Raw genomic sequence first — 19,638 nt, forward strand, 5'->3', positions numbered from 1 at the left:
CTATACATCAGCATTATATAGACACACAAACAATAATGATAAACATAAACATAATAGGGACACCAAAACAGTCCAGCCTTTAGATGACGTTAAAGAAAGAGTATATGGCCACCAATTTCAAAACAGACAGTGATTATATCTTGAGACCGTCATTTCGTTCTCCTCTTTCCACCGCTTTCTTTTATTTCTACACGCCTAATAGACAACCTGTTGTCTGTTTGAATTTGAACCCAAGACACATTTGAGCCGTCATCACAGACAGATATTTTACTGTAATTACTCTGTGAAATAAAATGATGATCTTGTTTTATGTGTCAGTCCATTATAAAGAAGTTAATAATAGGCTACAGGCCTAGTAATCAATGTAGGTCTTTGTAGTATTGTATTACTCCCACGGACACAGGTTGAACTTCAGCCGATTTAGTCGGAAGGCTCTTTGATGGGTGGGGAGGGCGTTTTCAGTCATTCTGGTGGATATCGTCATCACGAAAAAGGGAAGTTTAGCGAGGGTGAATTTCTTAAAGGAGATACCAAATCCGTTATGTAGTTGTGCGTGGCATATTAAAGTTAATACAACAACTGTGTGGTCTTTCTAAGTACCCCGTAGCGTGGTAGTTTGCAGAGTTACACCGTTGCTGTGGGAAGTTGGCAGCAAATCCGCTGTTTCGAGTAGCTAGTTGACATTTTGCTTAGAACAAAGCACCATACGGAGCCCTTCATATCGTTGCAAACCTTGACCGAAGTAACCAATTAGGTATGTTTATAAATTCGACCAGATCTGTTGCTACAGCTTTCTCTATGCCATGTGGGTGTATAGGTTTTAAGTATAACTTCAAATGGAGTAGTGGTTTCCTTTTAGTTTATGTGGAGCCCTCTGATTACAGTCATTGTTTTCTTGCTTAGATATTTCGAGTTACCGTAGTTAAGATACATTTGTGTATTTTCAACAGCCTACTAAAAACTTTCATGCCTTAATCTTTTGCAATTTTACGTCTAGATAATGTACTTATTGAACATATTTTATTCCGTCGTACACTACTTTTGTGTTTAACTTTACCGTAGGGGCATGTGGCGCTTGCTCATCAGTTGAATACTATTGCGTGCAGTAGGCCTAGCCTGTGATGCCTATTGGTTTTTCATATCGAAAGTATTGTTTTTGTTTTGTAGTTCAGGACTGGTTTTATTTTGTTGCACCACTGAAGTCTAATGGTAGGCTATTCGATTATAGTTTTATTGAAAGTAATTTACGATGAAGATATTTGTTCAGTGATATTTGAGGAAAACATAATTTTAAGATTGGTTTCACTAAAAGTTCAGCGCCATGGTATTTTATTTAGACATTTGGCAATCTTCTAGGAACAGAAGCCTCAATAACATTCAGTTCTCATTAAGCATTTTAGCTTTGAAATTCCGTGCACTCCCGGAATTCTTGTTCTTAAGGAGTTTCTAAAGTTAGGGATAATTGAATGTCCTCAGCTGAGAATTACAGACCGCAAACCATAAGTTCGGATTTCTTGAAATGGTCTCTAAAACGTTTCGTAGCCTATTGCCTTAGACTGACAGTAGGCTATCTTATGGAATTGTGCACACCTCAGCCGAAAGACGTGTGGTTCAGCTGAAGTGGACGCATGGACAGAACGCATTTTTTTTGGCTTGTCACTCTGCTCACCCACTTTATTTGCTCGGCTAAAGTCAATAAAATGTGAAGATAGGCTGCGGTATTTATATGTGCATAGGACTGCGTGAATCACACATTTGAGTTAAACACAGGCCTTCATTAGTGCATATATCTCTTTTGGATTCCAGCAAAAGACATCTGCCATCTGCGCAAAGTCCATCTCTGTCTCTGAGTCCAACTGACCATCATTGTCCAGTAGGTCTACAGTTGCTTCTTCTTCAGACCCTGAACCTGGCTGTTATGTTTTACAGAAAACCATGGCAACGAGAGGTCACACTTCTGGATCCTCAATGAGTAACCACACAAAAGAGCGAGTGACCATGGCCAAGGTGACCCTGGAGAACTTCTACAGTAACCTGATTGCACAGCATGAGGAGAGGGAAATGAGGTATGGCCTGAATGAGAGGAAGCTGGGGAATGCAAACAAATTCCCTCACAAATTCCGTTCTGTCCTTCATTGTTTACCCAGGAGGGAACTTGTATTGCACTGTCATTATCCACCTAATATTACTTCATGTACGGTATTTGATGTCTGGAATGTCAGTTACTAGCCATTGGTAGACCAACATCCAGAACAGAATATAAATATTTGGCTGTGCATGTTTCCTGTGCTTAACAACAAATGAATCACTCATGTATCTGTATCAGAATTGAACATAATTCTGGAATTTAAGTATATGGAAAGTTATTAAGTGGATGACAATTCAGTGCATTGCAATGTGCACTACTTAATATGGAGAGTGATTAGTGTTGCACTGACAGGCAATGTGCCATTTTCTCCCACTAGTCTTCTATTGTTTGTCATTGTCAAATCAGAGAGGCACTTAAGCTGCCCTGTTTTGTGTATTTCATTTTGTCTAGTCAAACTGTCTAGATTTAGCTAGATATTATACAAAGAAGATGAATGGACACTAAAATGCGGAACTAAGTCAGAGTATTTCAGTGCAGTGTTTTCATATAGGCCTTGATGTAGGCATGTATATCTTTAAATTACTCCCTTTCAAAAGGGGGTTCAAAGTAAGTCCGTTTTCAGCATAGTTTTGGTCAAGATCTCGCCCTTGCACAACTATAGTGCAAACTCAGGGAGTGGAGCCTTTGAGAAATTGTCTCAGCAACATGAAAGGAAATGAGAAGATGGCATTCATGGCTTACAGTGTACATTGAGTAATTCTCTCTGTCCTAACTCATAACTGCACTTTTACTAATACTTAATGTTACTAACAAGGACTGCAGTGATATGTTTTTGTTAGTAGTGTTTTTGTTTGACATTTTTCCATTTCCTGAAGTCTATGTACAAAGTCATGGCTTATTTGGGCATTGTAGTGTGTCATACAGGGACTTTGAACAGCTGAGTTTTCCCAGGGTCTCTTGTGTCTGTACGAAGCTTGGCTGCTTCTGCTTCCTTAAAGGAACCATGGTATAGAATAAATACCAGCTTATAGTTGAGCCTGCCTGGCCTGAAGGGGAAATACCAGACAGAGAATATAGTCTGTGCTGCTGATATGCTGGTGGAATTAAGCAAGCCAGTGATGGCTTGATTATGAAAGCAGCTTCTGCTTTTTGAGAGGGGAGGAGGGTGAGTGATGTGATGTGATGAAATTGAATGTCTGTGTCACAGGCAACAGAAGCTGGAGAAGGTCATGGATGAAGAGGGGCTGCCTGAAGAGGAGGTTTGTGGGTGCTCATAAACACACACACGCACACACACACACACACCTGCAAAAACTGAGACAGGCAACAGCTATATGCACATGCGCACTTACACACACATACACACAAACATTCAGTGTGCAGTTGTGCGTGTGTGTGTGTGTTGCAGAAACGTATGAGGCGGTCTGAACACGCTCGTAAGGAGACAGAGTTCTTGCGGCTCAAGAGGACTAGACTGGGCCTGGATGATTTTGAGTCCCTCAAAGTGATTGGACGAGGGGCTTTTGGAGAGGTACACATTTAGAATCTTGAAGCTAGTGTATAGTAGGTGTCTTGTGTGTACCTGTATTAGGATTAACTTGGATGGTTTGTATGTTTTGTAGGATTTTGCGTATGTATGTTGAGAAGTACGTGCTTGTGTGTGTACACATATTGCTAACATCTGGCCCTTCTTAACCTCACCCCTTTAGGTGCGCCTGGTTCAGAAGAAGGACACGGGTCACGTGTATGCCATGAAAATCCTTCGCAAAGCAGACATGCTGGAAAAGGAACAGGTGGGAGCTGGCCATGTGCTGCCATGGCGATATTTGTTTAATGGTTGTCATATGTCTGCTCTGTGTCGTACCCTTGCCCAGCTCTATTTGCACATGTTCCTGGAGAGACACACCACTCCTGGTGGCTGCTGAAACCAAAAAATGAAATGAGTGCATGTTAAAAGACTGTATGTGTAGACTATTGAGCTGAACAGTCTGCTTGCAGGTCCAAAGAGTATATTTCTGAGGAGGGATGATTCAGAGTTGTTGCATAATTCAGAAAAAAACATGATGAATGTCAGTCATCTAATGCAAAATGCTACAGTTTATCTTAGTTCTGGCAATTTTCAGCATGCCAGGCTCTGGTGTGAAAGACTGAATATTTTCCTCTGCCATCAGGTTGGCCATATACGGGCCGAGAGGGACATCCTGGTGCAGGCAGACAGTTTGTGGGTGGTCAAGATGTTCTACAGCTTCCAGGACAAGCTGAACCTCTACCTGCTCATGGAGTTTCTGCCAGGTGGTGAGTGTCTGGCCTTTAGTGGTAGTAAATCGTCTTGAGTAGTATAGTGTTTGTCTGCTTGGCGGTCATTGCGTACCTACCTTATATGTCAGCTGATGGCTAATTTGTATGGGTTTGGGACTGACATTTTTAGTGTGTGTGTGTGTGTGTGTGTGTGTTGGGGGGGGGGGCAGTGTGTGTGGGTGTTGTGAGCTTGGTATTTTGACACAAATGTGTCTCTCCTCCCTCTTGCTCTGGCTCTGCTGCATGGTTTCAGCTTTTTTTCTATGGAAAGTTTTAGCATTTGACTCAGCTGGGAAAGTTAGTTTTTGGAAATGAGCAGGGCTTGAGTCACTGTCTAGAATGCTGTTGGGTTGTATGATCAAGTTTAAAGGCTTATAAACAGTGATTTCATCTTATAAACAGATTATAAATAGGGACTCTATAATTGAGACATTCATATATTATATGTGTTGAACTGGAAGGCAGTGGTCAACAATTGTTTCTTTTATATCCTTATCCTCTGACCTTGAATGCAAAGGGCCTTTCCCCCTGTCCCCGGTCTGGATTAGTGTAATGGTACTTTGGTGATGTATTTCATGAGGTGAATTGTGGGCTAGCGCACCCAGCCATAGACCACTCTCCTGTAGGCTTGGTGTAAGCGCTTAGAGCAGTCATATGTCTATATTTTGGCTTATTTGAGAAGTTGGGCACACACTTAAGCCAAACATGATGGCACACTTTAAAGCCTATGTAACAACTTAACATTAAAATAACAGCTTCAAAATCATGTTTGTGGCACACTGACTTGTAATACAGAGAATGGAGTCTGTGCCACTGCCACAGCACGCCTGGTGTGCCTGGTATTGTAACTTTTGGGTACAGGGCGTGAGACCTCATGTGAGAACTACAAGACCCATCTGCAAGCTATAAGAGGAAGCTAACGCAGTATTCTCTGTATGGTCATCATGGCATGGAGGTGAGGAAGAAACCGAGGAAGGGAAAAAGAGAGAGTAACAGAGCGAGAGACCGAAAAAAGTCAGTCTCGGACTAAAAGTTACAAAAGGATCCAAGTCAGATGCTGAGCTGACCTTCTTTCTGTTAGACTAGTCAGTAATAACTTATTATCCGAACTGGCCTTCTTTCTGTTAGACTAGTCAGTAATAACTTATTAGCTGTATTTCTGTTGGACTAGTCAGTAATAACTTATTAGCCGAACTGGCCTTCTTTCTGTTAGACTAGTCAGTAATAACTTATTAGCTGTATTTCTGTTGGACTAGTCAGTAATAACTTATTAGCCGAACTGGCCTTCTTTCTGTTAGACTAGTCAGTAATAACTTATTAGCTGTATTTCTGTTGGACTAGTCAGTAATAACTTATTATCCGAACTGGCCTTCTTTCTGTTAGACTAGTCAGTAATAACTTATTAGCTGTATTTCTGTTGGACTAGTCAGTAATAACTTATTATCCGAACTGGCCTTCTTTCTGTTAGACTAGTCAGTAATAACTTATTAGCTGTATTTCTGTTGGACTTGTCAGTAATAACTTATCATCCGAACTGGCCTTTCTGTTAGACTAGTCAGTAATAACTTATTAGCTGTATTTCTGTTGGACTAGTCAGTAATAACTTATTAGCCGTACTGGCCTTCTTTCTGTTGGACTAGTCAGAAATAATCAGCTGTCTTGCAGACTAATCAGCTGTCTTGCTATGTCTTGTGTTGTGCTTGCTTGATGTTTGGCTGTGTTTGGAAAGTTGTCGACACGCCCGTTTTTCATCATTAACATCCCTGCCAATGTTATTAATGAAAGAATGCGATGTAGGCTGTAACCTTATTGGTGTCATCCCTGGCTCACAGAGATTTGTAATTTTTCTTCTGCCATTGTCTTTGCCGGTTCCATATCCTTCAGCTTGTCAACAAATACAAGTGCACACTGTCCATTAGGGGATCACAAAGTGCGATTTGTATTTACGACAGTGGTGTCAAAGTAAGCTACAAGTTTAGGGTGTGCTAAGTAGCAAAGAATACTATTTTACGCGTAATGGGGCTTTAAGATTTGAGTGTGGAACAAGTGTGGACATTGGGACAGGCCCAGAGTTTGCTTCGGTTTGTAAACAAGGAGCTGATAAGCAATATGGCGCCACCCCACAGGTGACATGATGACACTGCTGATGAAAAAGGACACCCTGACGGAGGAGGAGACTCAGTTCTACGTGGGGGAGACTGTGCTGGCCATCGACTCCATCCACCAGCTGGGTTTCATCCACAGGGACATCAAACCAGACAACCTGCTGCTCGACTCAAAGGTTGGTGTGTGTGTGTGTGTTTGGATTGGATTAGCTAGTTGGCGAAACAGTCATATTTCCATGCAAATGCAATGAATTAATTAATTATGCAACTTAAATTCATAGGCTTAGCCCCGTTTCATACTGGCCCATGTTAACAGGTTAGACCATGCACACTGCCTGCGTGAGACAAAGTCAAGCATGGCTCGAGCCACGCTGCAGCTGTGAGTCATGTAGAGTTTCAGCTTGGAGCCTATGTTTCGCGCGTGAGGAAAGCGTTCATACAAACTATGCCTTATTCTGAGCTGATTCTGAGAATGACTGTCAGTACAGACTGCATGAAATCATGACTCGCATCCTCCTTGGGGAAGTCAACTCTTACAAACTCATCCTGTTTCAGCTATATATAAATCTCTCGCTCTCTCTACATATATATGGACACACAGTACACATACCGTGTGACTGTCACATGTGTGTTGCTCTTTTAAATGTATATTGGCTGCATGAGCTGTATGGTGGGGATTATCTCTCGCCTCCCCTTTTAGGATGACTCTAGCATCTCTAGCCACTGAATCATCAACTGTTTATTTTAGTGCTACTTGTGAATGTCCTATTTTAGGGTCATGTCAAGCTGTCAGACTTTGGACTGTGCACAGGACTCAAGAAGGCCCATCGTACAGAATTCTACCGGAATCTCAACCACAGCATCTCCAATGACTTCAGTATGTGGCAACGTCTCCCCCCTTCATGATCCATCTTTCTCTCTGAATCAGTGTCAAATGTGAAGTTCCCAAAGGGCTGGTTTCAACAAAGGATTTGAAGACTATAGTCTTTTTAGCTAAACAAACCTCCTCTTTCTTGATACATCACTCCAAGAGTACCAGTAGCCTTTAGAATTGCTAGATTAGATTCAACTTTATTGTCATTGTGCAGAGTGCAGGTACAAAGTCAGTTAAATGCAGTTAGCATCTAACCAAAAATGGAAAATAGCATTATTATTATTTCTATTATGTCATTATTATTTACGTAAAGTAAATGTTAGTGTTATATCTTAGTTTATGCATAGAATATGTTCTGTGGTAGTGCAATATATGCATATGTGTATATTATTATACATACTTTTAGTAGCTGGAATGGGGTAATAGGCAGAGTACAGTGGGATCATTTGGTCATATCTAAAGTATGAGAAAGCTGTTTTGTGACTGGGTGTTTTTGCTGTTGCTCCTGCTCCTCCTCAATAGCCTCTCAGAACATGAACTCCAAGAGGAAGGCTGAGACCTGGAAGAGGAATCGTCGGCAGCTGGTAAGGCGGAGTGGAGTGACTCAGATTTGCCAACTTTTGCTTCTCATGATCCTCCCATTCAGTCTAGAGTTTTAAGGGATATATTGAGTCCACCAGCAGCATTGAATGACCAGGTTTAACTTTCAGTGGCTTAATGTCACAGCACCAGTGTTACCAGACACATTGAAAACACAAATTAGTCCATACTCATGCCTTTAGTACTTTTGTTGTCAGTCAGTAAGATTCTGTAGTTAGCAGATTATTTGAATACACTGACAATCACAATACTGGTATGTGAAAGATATATGTATAAATGAGACCATTTTTGTGACTTTAAAAGTCATAATCTTGTTCTCAGTGCTTCTACTGTGACGTCACTAAAACTCTGAGCTTAGCTGATTTTCATTTCATTGGTCTGCTATTGGTATGTGAAAGGCTTTTTAGTGATCAACCTCTCTGTCTCACCAGGCCTTCTCCACAGTGGGCACCCCAGACTACATCGCTCCAGAGGTCTTCATGCAGACCGGCTACAACAAGCTCTGTGACTGGTGGAGCCTCGGAGTCATCATGTACGAGATGCTCATTGGTAAGTTCACCATTCCATTTTCATATGTTACACACATTACATTTTACATTCACATATTACATAGTTTTTATCAAAGGGGGTTGAAAAGGCAGTAAAGCAGCTTTTTGCTTCCTAGCTGAATCCATAACCAGCATTTCTGGTGAAGCCAGGGCATTGTTTTGGTGCGGCGTTGGGCACCAGTGGTGAACGCTAGTCTCTATGGGTCAGTTGCACCAGCTGGATGCATACCCCGATAGTGGGCATGTAGCACACACCTCTCAAATCGCCCCGATTAAATGGTTGGTTTTGCTTTGCTGTGTTGTCACGGCGACCCTCTCCACAGGCTATCCTCCGTTCTGCTCGGAGACACCGCAGGAGACCTACAAGAAGGTGATGAACTGGAAGGAGACACTGGTGTTCCCGCCTGAGGTGCCCATCTCTGAGAGGGCCAAGGCCCTCATTCTCAGGTTGGCTTCAGCACCAGGCCTTTTATCTACTGCCAGACTAATTCAATGTGACACAGTGATTAATGGCATTCATAAAACAGATACTTACAGGAATCAAATCTGACTGGCTGCCTAATAGGCATTCCAGGATTTGTATGTGACTTGAAGGCATAGCAACAGATTTTAACTGTTGCCACATTAATTATTTTATATCTCAATGTTGATATACATTAGAACAACACCACATTTTAAAAGCATGGTATTTTACAGATTCTGCTGTGAGTGGGAACATCGCATTGGTGCCCCTGGTGTCGAGGAGATCAAAAGGAACCCTTTCTTTGAGGGTGTCGATTATGACCACATCAGGTACGGCTCTTTCTCTTTTATCTCCACAATCACTGGCAGATAGACAAGCAATGGCTGATACTGAGAAATAGGCACAGTTTAAACACCAGTGGACATCACACAGCACCCAAACTGTGGCATCTAAAGTAGGTGAAGTATGTGTCAGGTGACTGTTCTCCTCCCTAGTGTCACTTATCTACTGTCTGGTTCTAGTGTTTGTTCAAGACACCTTCCCACCGCAGGAACTCGAGACTTAGAAGTGGCTCGAACGTTTACAGAAACAGCCCACTGCTCAGTCCTTGTCTTTTCCACAGTGGTGCTGGTATTACCGGATCTATATGTTGCTGAGTCTTTGCTCTTCGATCGTGACTTCAATTCCGAGCATGACAAAATAATGATATATTTCTCCAGCGGCAGCACCAACATTAGACCGCTAAAGTAGAGAATCATTAGATAATTTAGGATTAGCCTACCTCACAGTCGAGTTGACAGTTACATTTTGCCATAAAGTTGCCTAAATGCTTGATTAAATGGCTTCATGGCTGTAATTACTTTGGAAAGGAAGATGCCAGCACCACTGTTGATTAATTAAAGCCTATATTTTGGCTGACGTTTTGCTTGTTGTTCATTCAGTTACCTCAACACATTAACTATAAGCTATAATTCATTTGCTGTAATCACTGCGTAACATCTGGTTTTGAAATGGCGCTTGTTGTTTTCCATGTTCACGTTTAACTAATAAGCATCAACCATCACTGCAAGTCCCTCCAAGCGGTTTCGGGACCGCCCCCAGAACTACAAAATGAGTCATTTAGATAATTTATATTAATTGGTGTGTAAAATGTATTTTTTTAGGGAGAGGCCAGCCGCCATTCCTATTGAAATCAAGAGCATTGATGACACTTCTAACTTTGACGACTTTCCAGAGTCTGACATTCTGCAGCCTGCAGGTAAGATGCACTGCCTCTTCATGTGCCCAGTCTCATGCTAACTTTGTAGCTCATCTCAGATAAACATTTGATGTCGACATGGAATCAGTGGAAATATGGAATATGTCTACAAGGCTGTGTCTTGTAATCATTAGGGCAGTATTGGCAAGAATCTGGTGATGCAATACATATCATGATACAGGGGCTACAATTCAATATATTGCAATATCGTAAGCAAGACAATACATTGTGATTTTTTTTTTTATTATTATTATTTAATTTAAGAAAGCTGCTATAGTATAAAGAACACGCATAAAATATGTTTTAATGCAGTCATAACACAACTGCTATCTAGCAGTCAGGGTTTAAAGACAGCACAAAATTAACCTCTTTCTGCCACAAAGCTTGCATTTAAACTATTAATAAAAAATGGATGTTGTTGAGAATCGATACATTATAAAGAAAATGGAAGGGGAATGTTGCTACATGTGCCAGTGGCAACAGTGGTACTAGTGGCAAGGAAAGGCAAAAAAAGACTCCAAGCATAAAAATGGCACTTTGTATGCGTGTGACTCTGCCACTGAGCCACGCGCCACAGCTGGTTTAAAAAGCTGTGTTGTTTAACTTCAGAGCCCGTTTCCGTTGGCGCCAGAATGGGCACCACAAGTGGAGTTTGGTCTAAATTTAGTCTAGCAGTCTATTTTAAAGTGTATTTATATTTCCTGCCTGTATAGATACCATGAACAATGTGTTATTTGTTGTTGGTGCAAAACCATGTATCACAAAACACATATTTTCAGGAATAAAGAGGGTGAATCTATGAATCTAATCTACTTTCTTTAATGCTTCAAGATGAGACATTTCAGTTTAAATCATAATAGAGAAAAAGATCAGAACTACTTAATGTGATTGTGTGCTGGTCATCTAATTACTACCAAGCTCTTATTAGTAAGCATAAAATATCTTTTTGCGCCTATTTTTAAAATCCTTGTACTTAATCATTTTGAAGTTTTTTTTTTTCATACTAGGTGCTTTGAGCAAGCACAATGTATAATAATTAATTTATCATTTGCTGATAAATGTGACACTGACTGTGATCAATGTCTTTTAGCTCCAGTAGTTTCAAGCAACCACTCTGAGGCAGACTACAAGAACAAGGACTGGGTCTTCGTCAACTACACCTACAAGCGCTTCGAAGGCCTCACTGCCCGCGGCGCCATCCCCTCATACATGAAGGGAGGGAAGAGATAGAGGAGAAGCCCATCCCTCCCTCTCCTTTTCTCTACGGACCATTCCTGCCCTGGATCTTTTTCTTCTCCGGTTATCCGTCCTATCCCTGAATCCACCCATGGCTTGACCAAACTCCCTCCTCTCTCTCCTCCTGTCAGCTTTGTGGATTATACTTGCTGATGCCTTGACGAGTTGTGCTGTTGCTGAAGTGTGGGGATGGATGGATTCTATTGGTTCACTTGTGTCAGTGTTTCAGCACACAGACTCCACTCGCTCTGTCCACTTTCCTCGAAGCCTTAGGACCGGTGGGGATGCATGGAGAGCACAATGAACAATGGCTGGCACTGTCTGCCATAACTGTTTAGCTTCTCTCCTCCAGATTTTTTCAGAGAGCAGGGGTGGAGAGGGGATAGGGTGGGGTGGGGTGGGTTGGGGTGTAAGAGTTTCCATTTGCACTGTGTGTCCCAAATGGCCTCCTTACATTACTGCATTTGTGTGATTGCTTTATCTCCGTGTGTGCCCTCACCTCCCTTATTGCCACTATGTGACTGACTTCTCAAAAGGGTGCGTATGTGTGTGTGTGTGTGGAGGCTCTTGTTGTGAACTGGCTGCTGCACTGAACTGTACTCCACCCTGAAGAGGCTGGTTTCGTAGCCCCACCACAGGAAACCACAGACAGACCTGGCAGAGAACAAACTCCACTCATAATCCTCCAACTCTGTTGCTGCTGCTGTTTTTTTTTCTGGACTGATGAGCTCATCCAAGATTGCCAAAAATGGAAAGAACCACCCTCTTTTCCAGGAATAGTTTGTATATGCCTTGTGGAGGCACGTAGTGCCAGACTGGTGAATCAAGTATGGCCTTAAGACGTTTTTTTGGTAAATAGAGTACTATCATGAAGTGGAAGTAATTGTTTTCTACTTGTGAAATATTTCCTTAAGCTGAGGCAATGCAAAGTTTTGATAATTGCTGGATTTTACCCAAAGAACAGTTATTGCTGTAGTTTTATATTTTTTATAATATCATGCTGGTAGTTTGATAGTTAAAGTGGTTGACAATTCATGGCTGATGCAGCTCTTTTGATAAAAATAATATATATTTTTAAATCAACTCCTTTTTTTTTCTTTTTTTTTTCTTACATGCTTTTGAACTGTTGTGCTATTATGTCCTGTCTTGTAAAAGAGAGCCTCTTGCTTTACTTATGCAGAATTTATAAGGGCCTCTGTTTATTCTTCTTGATGTGTTTTTGTCACTGAGAACTGTTGGACTCATTTCATGTATTTTTTTAAAACATGGGAGTGAAACAGCATAGCTGTTTTGTGAAGTTCATGAACACTATTCAGGACAAAACATCAGGGAAATATGGAAAACATGTTTAAGGGGATTCATATATTCTCAAGCTAGTTCTGTGTTGTATTCTGTATCTTTTAAGTTTTAACTTCATCCTGTTTTTTTAAAAGGCACTTTCAACATTTTTTGTAGCTGGTGTATTTATGAATATTATATATTATCAGTGCTTTGTGTATCTCTTTTGCTTATTACATGGACAGCTGAATGGTATTGGATCATGTGGTCCATAAGGATGTCATCTTTTCTCATAACTATTGCTTTCAGTTATTCACTGCCTCTCTTTTGCCCTCACAAGAGCACCACTAGGTGGAGCGGTACTTGTCACAGAAAACAGGTACAGTAGACTTTCTGTGATCATCTTTGTGACCCACCCTTTGGTACTTTGTTTCACATCAACGTTTTAAAGTTTCATTGGGTTTGTTTTTGACCCCTGTATGAGCAGAGTCATTTCACAGAATGATGTACATTTTGTGTTGATGTTATTTCCTAGGTTCTAAAGTTAAAAGCACTTCAGATGAAAGTGATGACACTGTGTATCTGTATTGTATTTAGGCACACTGTATTTATATTTTGAGATGTGGCATATTATCACCAGTGTTCCTCTTTCAACTTGTAATTTCATCTGTGTTATTTGAGTGGGAGATGTGTGACATTTATGTGACCTTTTCAGTGAAGGTCATGAGTTCAAGGGCCCTACCTGACTCCTAGCCAACAGGACCTCAGTCCACAGCTACTGCTCATAGGAACTGTAATTATTTTGTTATATCTGTTGCCATCCGAGTGAAGCTAAAACATCACTAAAGCATTCCGAATGTGTGCGTGTGTGTGTATGCGAGAGTGATTTGGATTGACCTGAGGCCTGTAGTTGAAATCGTTTGATACTTTTATCCTTGTGTGAGTGCACAAGTTTTAGACCAAAAGCATCTTGACAGTGTTTTGCTGGATTGAGTTTGCATGCTTCATGAGTGGTCGGGTAGGTTTCAAAGTGTAAACCTAAGTATTTATGTCTGTTCATTTCTAAGCCTTTGATAACATCTGGATAGATCCATTCCAGCTTGAGCAATACGCATTACAGAGTTCAATAAACATATTTTTCACCAGCATGGTTTCTTTCTTTCCTCCTTTCTTTCTCTATCTTTTAAGGAATGTCTACGAAAGGATAGAAGGTAATTTGGTGAGATAGGATCCACACATTGCAATTTTAATGCAGAAACAGTCAATCCTTCGATGCCTTGTTTTTTATCTTTTATGCTGACATTTCATGTCACATTGGTTTTAATTTTGTTCCCCTGGATTGAATGCAAAACAAATAAAACAACCCATAAATATATATCCATAAAAAAAAAGTCATGCATGTTGAGTCTGCTGAAAAAGACTTGCAGAAATCTGCAGGAAGGATGTACTCCGCTCTTGGCCTTTCTTTTCTCATGAGGTCCGGCTTGACACCTGAGCATCAGCTGATACTGGTCACATTGGCTCACATCTTATTTTCTCATCTAAAGTAGTTATACTGTGAGTCTGTGAACTCCTAGAACCTCCACATGAATTGCATGGCAATGACATTTTCATACAAAATCTTTTATCTGAAACAGCTTGCAGTCCCTGCGTAGATAGGCATGTCTAGGCATGCGCATCAACCGTGGTAATAAATCAAACGGTGACAGTGGTGCTGCCAGCATTGTGCTCAGTTTCATCCATAACAAAAAACACAGATGTCCTCTTCAGATATCTCAGCTGTCATTGCTGGGTATGAACACAGATGTGGGCTGAGAAGAGGGTCCGTTGAGGCGATCCAGTTCGTCCACCTGTGGGGTGGGCGTGGTCCCAGGGCGCGTTGGCCCCTCCCCCATGGTGGCGGTGAGGTTGGGCACGCTCTTGCTGCGCACGCACTGGAAGTCCACGTGTCGGCTCTTGCCCTCCTCCTTCTCCCAGGACATGTGGATGAACGGCCGCTGCACATAGTTGTAAATGACCTCTGACCTGCCGCCTGGACGCCGCTTCACTTTCTCCTTACATGTGGGGTACCCTGGGATATTGGAGGAGCAAACACAAAGTAAACATTATTTCTGGCCTCTGAAACATTCAGATCCAATGAAAACATTTTTTTTAACTGACCATTTGTTTCTTTATAGGTTTATCTTCTTTGGACAATATTGTTTGACTGTGCTCTCCTTCTTACTCCCCATTACAAAAACACACACTAGCGTAACATTTTATTGAAACAGAAATTGTTTTGTAACACTGATCCCCCAGTCCCCTCCCAGTACTGTCCCTGAGTTCTCACCTTCTATGCCGATGCGTATGTTCTTCAGGCCTCTCTCCTTCAGCAGGGCTTTGGCCACATCTCTGTTCTCGATGTACTTGAAGAATCGGTACAGTTTGGTACTGTATATGACTGCAAACCACACAGAGACAGAGGGTCAATAGTGTTGTGAAGGTAGATGATGACATCATGACTTTATTTGGAATGTTGGTCTTCTGTTCTAAGACGTTTAGCATGTTCAAATAAAGGAGATAAACCATTGTGCTTTCCAAATAGGCTGTTCAAGATATTTTTGGACGTTGTTGGGGAAGCACATTTTTCATGAGTTGGTATGGGTTTTATTCAGATCATTATTCATTTTTGGAACAACTGCGATGTTACTTTACCGGTAGAAGTAAATGTATTAATGAGGCTAACAGCTCCTAGTAGGATTCTTACTCTGGGAGTACTCTTCTCCCATGGGTGGTGGGTTGTCATGGTCCCAGTCCACAGTGTCGTCATCTGTGAGCACCACTATATGACACTCTCTCTCCCCCTCCTGGGCGCTGGACACCATGGCTGGAACCACCAGCTCCTCCAGGTAGGCTTCAAACTGCCGACGAGCTCCATCATTGGACAGCTCATGCAGCAGAGCACCTAAAGGCAGCCCATGAGAGCAGGGGGAAAGTGAACAACTACTCCACAGGCAGCAATACAACAATCATCTGTGTCCAGCAAAGGTATTACAGTAGCTCATCTGTGTACAGTAACTCATTTTAGGACAGCCGCACAGTGGTCTGACAAGGACTCCAAGAGCAATACTTGTGTTCAAGTTGATCATATTCATGTATTAAGCTTCTCTCCTCATATTGTAGGGAATCTTTTAATTCTTGAGACTCACTGAGGTCACGGCATCTAACAGTGTTGTAGTCAAAGTTGATGCAGAGGTAGTCACAGGCCTCCCTCAGTTCAGCTACAGGAATCCCCTCTGGGCACTGCAGGATGCCCCCTTTGTAGTAGTCCTGACAGAGCAGCAAACAAGCAAAGAACTATATTAGACAAACCACCCAAATAAAACACTGCAAATTACACTGGTCATAACACTAACTCTGGTTCATTACTCAGCCAAGACGTGTAATGATAATTATGCATTCCAGTTCAATGAGCAGATGATTATGTATACCAGTACTATGAAATATACATTGAGCAACCATTTTTTGAAATGATCACAAAATGCTATTTTATATGTAGTGTTACTTATAAAAGATTGTTGTGTTCTTCCTTCATATTTCAATATGGGACATGAGACATATTTTATATACGTATAGTTTTAGATCACTTACCAAAATTACATGAAAAATGCTTGCACTAATGCCCTCCACTATCTCATATTCACCCTTTGCATTGGGCCGAGTGAAGTTATGCTGACGAGCTGGGCCAAACATCCTGCAAATGACAACCAAAACATTCAGTTCATGGCAGAAAAAGGAGGCATGTGTGTTTAGCACTTCTAGCACCCATTCTATTTCTTGAATTGATCTGCTCAGTGTACATCATCAAGGGCAAATAACCAACACCAGCGCCCAATAACAACATGATATTAGCTCATTACAGAATCTGTGGCGTAGACGAGCAATTGGCCTTTACCTGCCCAGCATGGTGTCAGGGTGAGCGGTGAATAAAGCTGGATCCACCACAAAGTGGATGCCATCCACCACCAGAGTGACCCGCTCGTGGTGCAAGGTGGAGAGTCGAGAGGGTTCTCCTCCTAGCCGGAATTCAGCACCTGTCCTGGCTTCCGCCAGAGCAGGCAGCTCTGAACCCTCAGACATTCTCCTGCCTGTAGATTAGAACAGACACAAAACTATCAACAGTGGAATCTGGTTACTGAAATGACTGTGCCTGTTTCTGTTTTGGTAACTCCATGAACGCAAATTGATAAAACATTTCTGCTGCCCCTGGTTTCATAGTCTATCTGGTTGAGTATTATGAAGGCTCTGTGATTTTTTTCATGTGATCACCTCCACAGATGCATTGCTTGCTACTGTGGAATATAATTTAAATACATGGGATATCTCTCACTAAGCCATTAGCAGAGTTGCACTAGGGATGTATGGATTCAACGAGGATAAGCATTTACAGGTGTTATAATAGCATATTGTATATCATCAGATATTAAACATCTGCCACACAGTAGCCATGTGAAACTCACCAAATGATCTTCCCTCTGTCATGTTCACCACCTCCTATGGCCCCTACCTACAGGACACATAAAGCCAGAAACAGTCTGAATACTGAGGAGGTTGAAGGATTACCAAGAAGAACCATAACCGTCACAGATAGTTGCAGAGCAGATTTTTTCGGGTTTCTTTGCACACTGGTGTCTGTGTTTTGCCCCAACTATCTGATTTAATTTTGGTCAGCAGCCCCACGGGTGTCCTGGCCTTTGAGCAGTCACCTACGGTGCCCTTCATACAGGACCACGTGCTACACTGGACTCAGCACTCTCAGAGCGCCACCTTGAGGCCAGCAACAGCACCACCACCACTCAGGAGTCCACTGAGCCTCTTAGGGCCCGGTCACAGCTGCGTTGAGTAATATGTGCCGTAACCCTAAGCTGCGAGGTCTGGATTACTCTGATTGAGTAATGGGACCTCCCCTCTAAGGGAATAGGCTGTAATATAGGCAGTTTGTGCCCATCTCAACCCTGTAATCCAAGATGGAAGGTGGGAGGAGTGGTTTGACCTTCATTTCTGCAACCTCCTTCTGGGGTCCTTGACCAGACAGACACCTCTCCATACCAGCATGGTGGAACTTGAAGTCAGACTGATTCTGTCTAATCTTGAGTATCTATACAACAGTCTTAATATTCTCAAGATTTCAAATTGCTGCGTATTTCAAATTGGGTGTAATTATTTGCAGTCATTCTTTCTCAAATGAAAAAACATATGACTTACTTCCATACTGAGACAATACTGTCTGTAGAGGTGTATTGGCAGTCTGTGATTAGTTACACAGTTTAAAAGAAGTGTTGTAAACAATGTCAAAGTATTTTGCTGTGTAAAGTGACAAAAATGATGGTCATTTTTAAGCGATATTCATGTCATGTGTGCTGACATTTGTCCATACAGACACCTATAAAAATGCATCTCATCTAAATGCCGGCTAGCCACAAAAGCAGTATTCTTCAGTGATGAAAATATTCATCCTCTCCATATATTTGTCTCCCCATATATTTAAATTTAACTGACATCACATTTAAATTGTTTATTTGTTTCCTTCAAGTCTACATTGTCCCTAAACTGAGCATTCATAATTGGAACCACACAACATAAACTAGCCAGCAGAAGTCTGCCAACAGTTACTGTTTACAAAGCCATTTCTTTTCCATTATTTTACAGAATTTGTATGTAGAAAAAAAAACACTTTAAGAACTCAGCAACTTACCTCAGCATTGACAGAGACAGCCTGGTGAGCAAACTTCGCCAACAAGACTCAAGTCATGCAAGCACTGGGCAGCAGCATTCCTCCTCAGGTAAACATGGCGGAAACACTCTGTGGCTTTGTGAGAGGGCAGGGCTGCTCCAGAAGGGACTAGCGGATCAAGCAACTTAAATCCACTTAGCCAGAGACGTGAGGAAACAATGTGACTCACTTGAGGAAATGACTCCCTCCCCAGGCCAAGGGTGTGGGTGTGGGGGCATGGACTACGAGAGCTCACAGGCGCTCCTGGAGCTGATAGGCGGCTGCGCCAGAATTTGGTCTTTTGGCAAAGCTGAAGGCTGGAGTATGTATGTGACCATGAGCGAATGATGGAAGATGGGTTATGGGTGGGTTTGAGACAATTAGTTTATTTGATGTTCTCTGCATCCCATGACAGCAGACACAAATACATTTGTTGGCATTGAGACTGTCAACCTCTGTTTAGTTTTTGAAAAGACATGAAAAGAGTCTGACACAAATTTAATAACATCTTGTTAGAAGGAGTAGAAAAAAGGACTCTACTGAGAGTACGTTTGTATGTACCACAGCTAAAGGTAATAGCTCACTTTTGGAGTTACATAGGGACTGGAATATCTACAAACAGTAATACTACATGTTTGCAATAACATAGATATCAAAAGCAGTCCATATGTATATTTAGGAAAAATATGAGAAGTTGTCCTGATTAAACATATTGCAGGCTATCTCAATGAATGTGTTCTCCACAAAATAACAATTACACAAACAAAAGGAAAAAAAGAACAAGAAAAAAGAAACATTGGACATGAAATAAAGTAACAAGTGACCTTTTATGTCTGCCTTGAGAATATGCTCTCAGCTGCTAAATTTGTGAAACACTTCTCTCCAACAGGTAGAGAGGGCAGCCATCAGACTAGTCATATTTATTCAAATGTGATCTTGCTTTACTTTAGGACCCATTGGAAGGGTAGTAGACTAAAACTGGCAAAAGTTATTTAAATAAAACCTGCCTCATTTTATGAGGTATCCACAATTCTTACTTCTGTATCTCTCTGCTAGAAAATGCTCTCAAAGAATACAATATTTCTTGAACAGCACATATTTAAAGGGAGCAGTACGTACCTATGGCTCTCTGTTACC

General features: G+C 41.6%; 2 protein-coding genes across 2 annotated transcripts; one reads left to right on the forward strand and one right to left on the reverse strand.

Moving 5' to 3' along the window:
- The first annotated feature begins 417 nt into the window (after positions 1 to 417).
- Positions 418 to 13,894, forward strand: stk38b (serine/threonine kinase 38b). The gene is made up of 14 exons (XM_012827643.3): positions 418 to 754; positions 1,930 to 2,066; positions 3,297 to 3,348; positions 3,498 to 3,620; positions 3,799 to 3,882; positions 4,261 to 4,384; positions 6,514 to 6,668; positions 7,267 to 7,369; positions 7,889 to 7,950; positions 8,398 to 8,515; positions 8,838 to 8,961; positions 9,211 to 9,306; positions 10,141 to 10,235; positions 11,326 to 13,894. The coding sequence occupies exons 2-14, from the start codon at positions 1,936 to 1,938 to the stop codon at positions 11,463 to 11,465; spliced, it is 1,407 nt and encodes a 468-aa protein (XP_012683097.1). The 5' UTR covers positions 418 to 754; positions 1,930 to 1,935; the 3' UTR covers positions 11,466 to 13,894.
- Positions 13,895 to 13,974: 80 nt separating this feature from the next.
- On the reverse strand, positions 13,975 to 18,629 carry kctd20 (potassium channel tetramerization domain containing 20). Its single transcript, XM_031567304.2, has 7 exons — positions 18,484 to 18,629; positions 17,249 to 17,295; positions 16,684 to 16,876; positions 15,938 to 16,482; positions 15,496 to 15,693; positions 15,079 to 15,189; positions 13,975 to 14,820 (listed from the first exon to the last, which is right to left on the reverse strand). Exons 5-7 carry the CDS (start codon positions 15,611 to 15,613, stop codon positions 14,525 to 14,527), a joined length of 525 nt encoding a protein of 174 aa, XP_031423164.1. The 5' UTR covers positions 15,614 to 15,693; positions 15,938 to 16,482; positions 16,684 to 16,876; positions 17,249 to 17,295; positions 18,484 to 18,629; the 3' UTR covers positions 13,975 to 14,524.
- Between the last annotated feature and the right edge of the window lie 1,009 nt (positions 18,630 to 19,638).

This window comes from Clupea harengus, chromosome 5 (genome assembly GCF_900700415.2).
Source record: "Clupea harengus chromosome 5, Ch_v2.0.2, whole genome shotgun sequence".
Lineage (NCBI taxonomy): Eukaryota > Metazoa > Chordata > Actinopteri > Clupeiformes > Clupeidae > Clupea > Clupea harengus.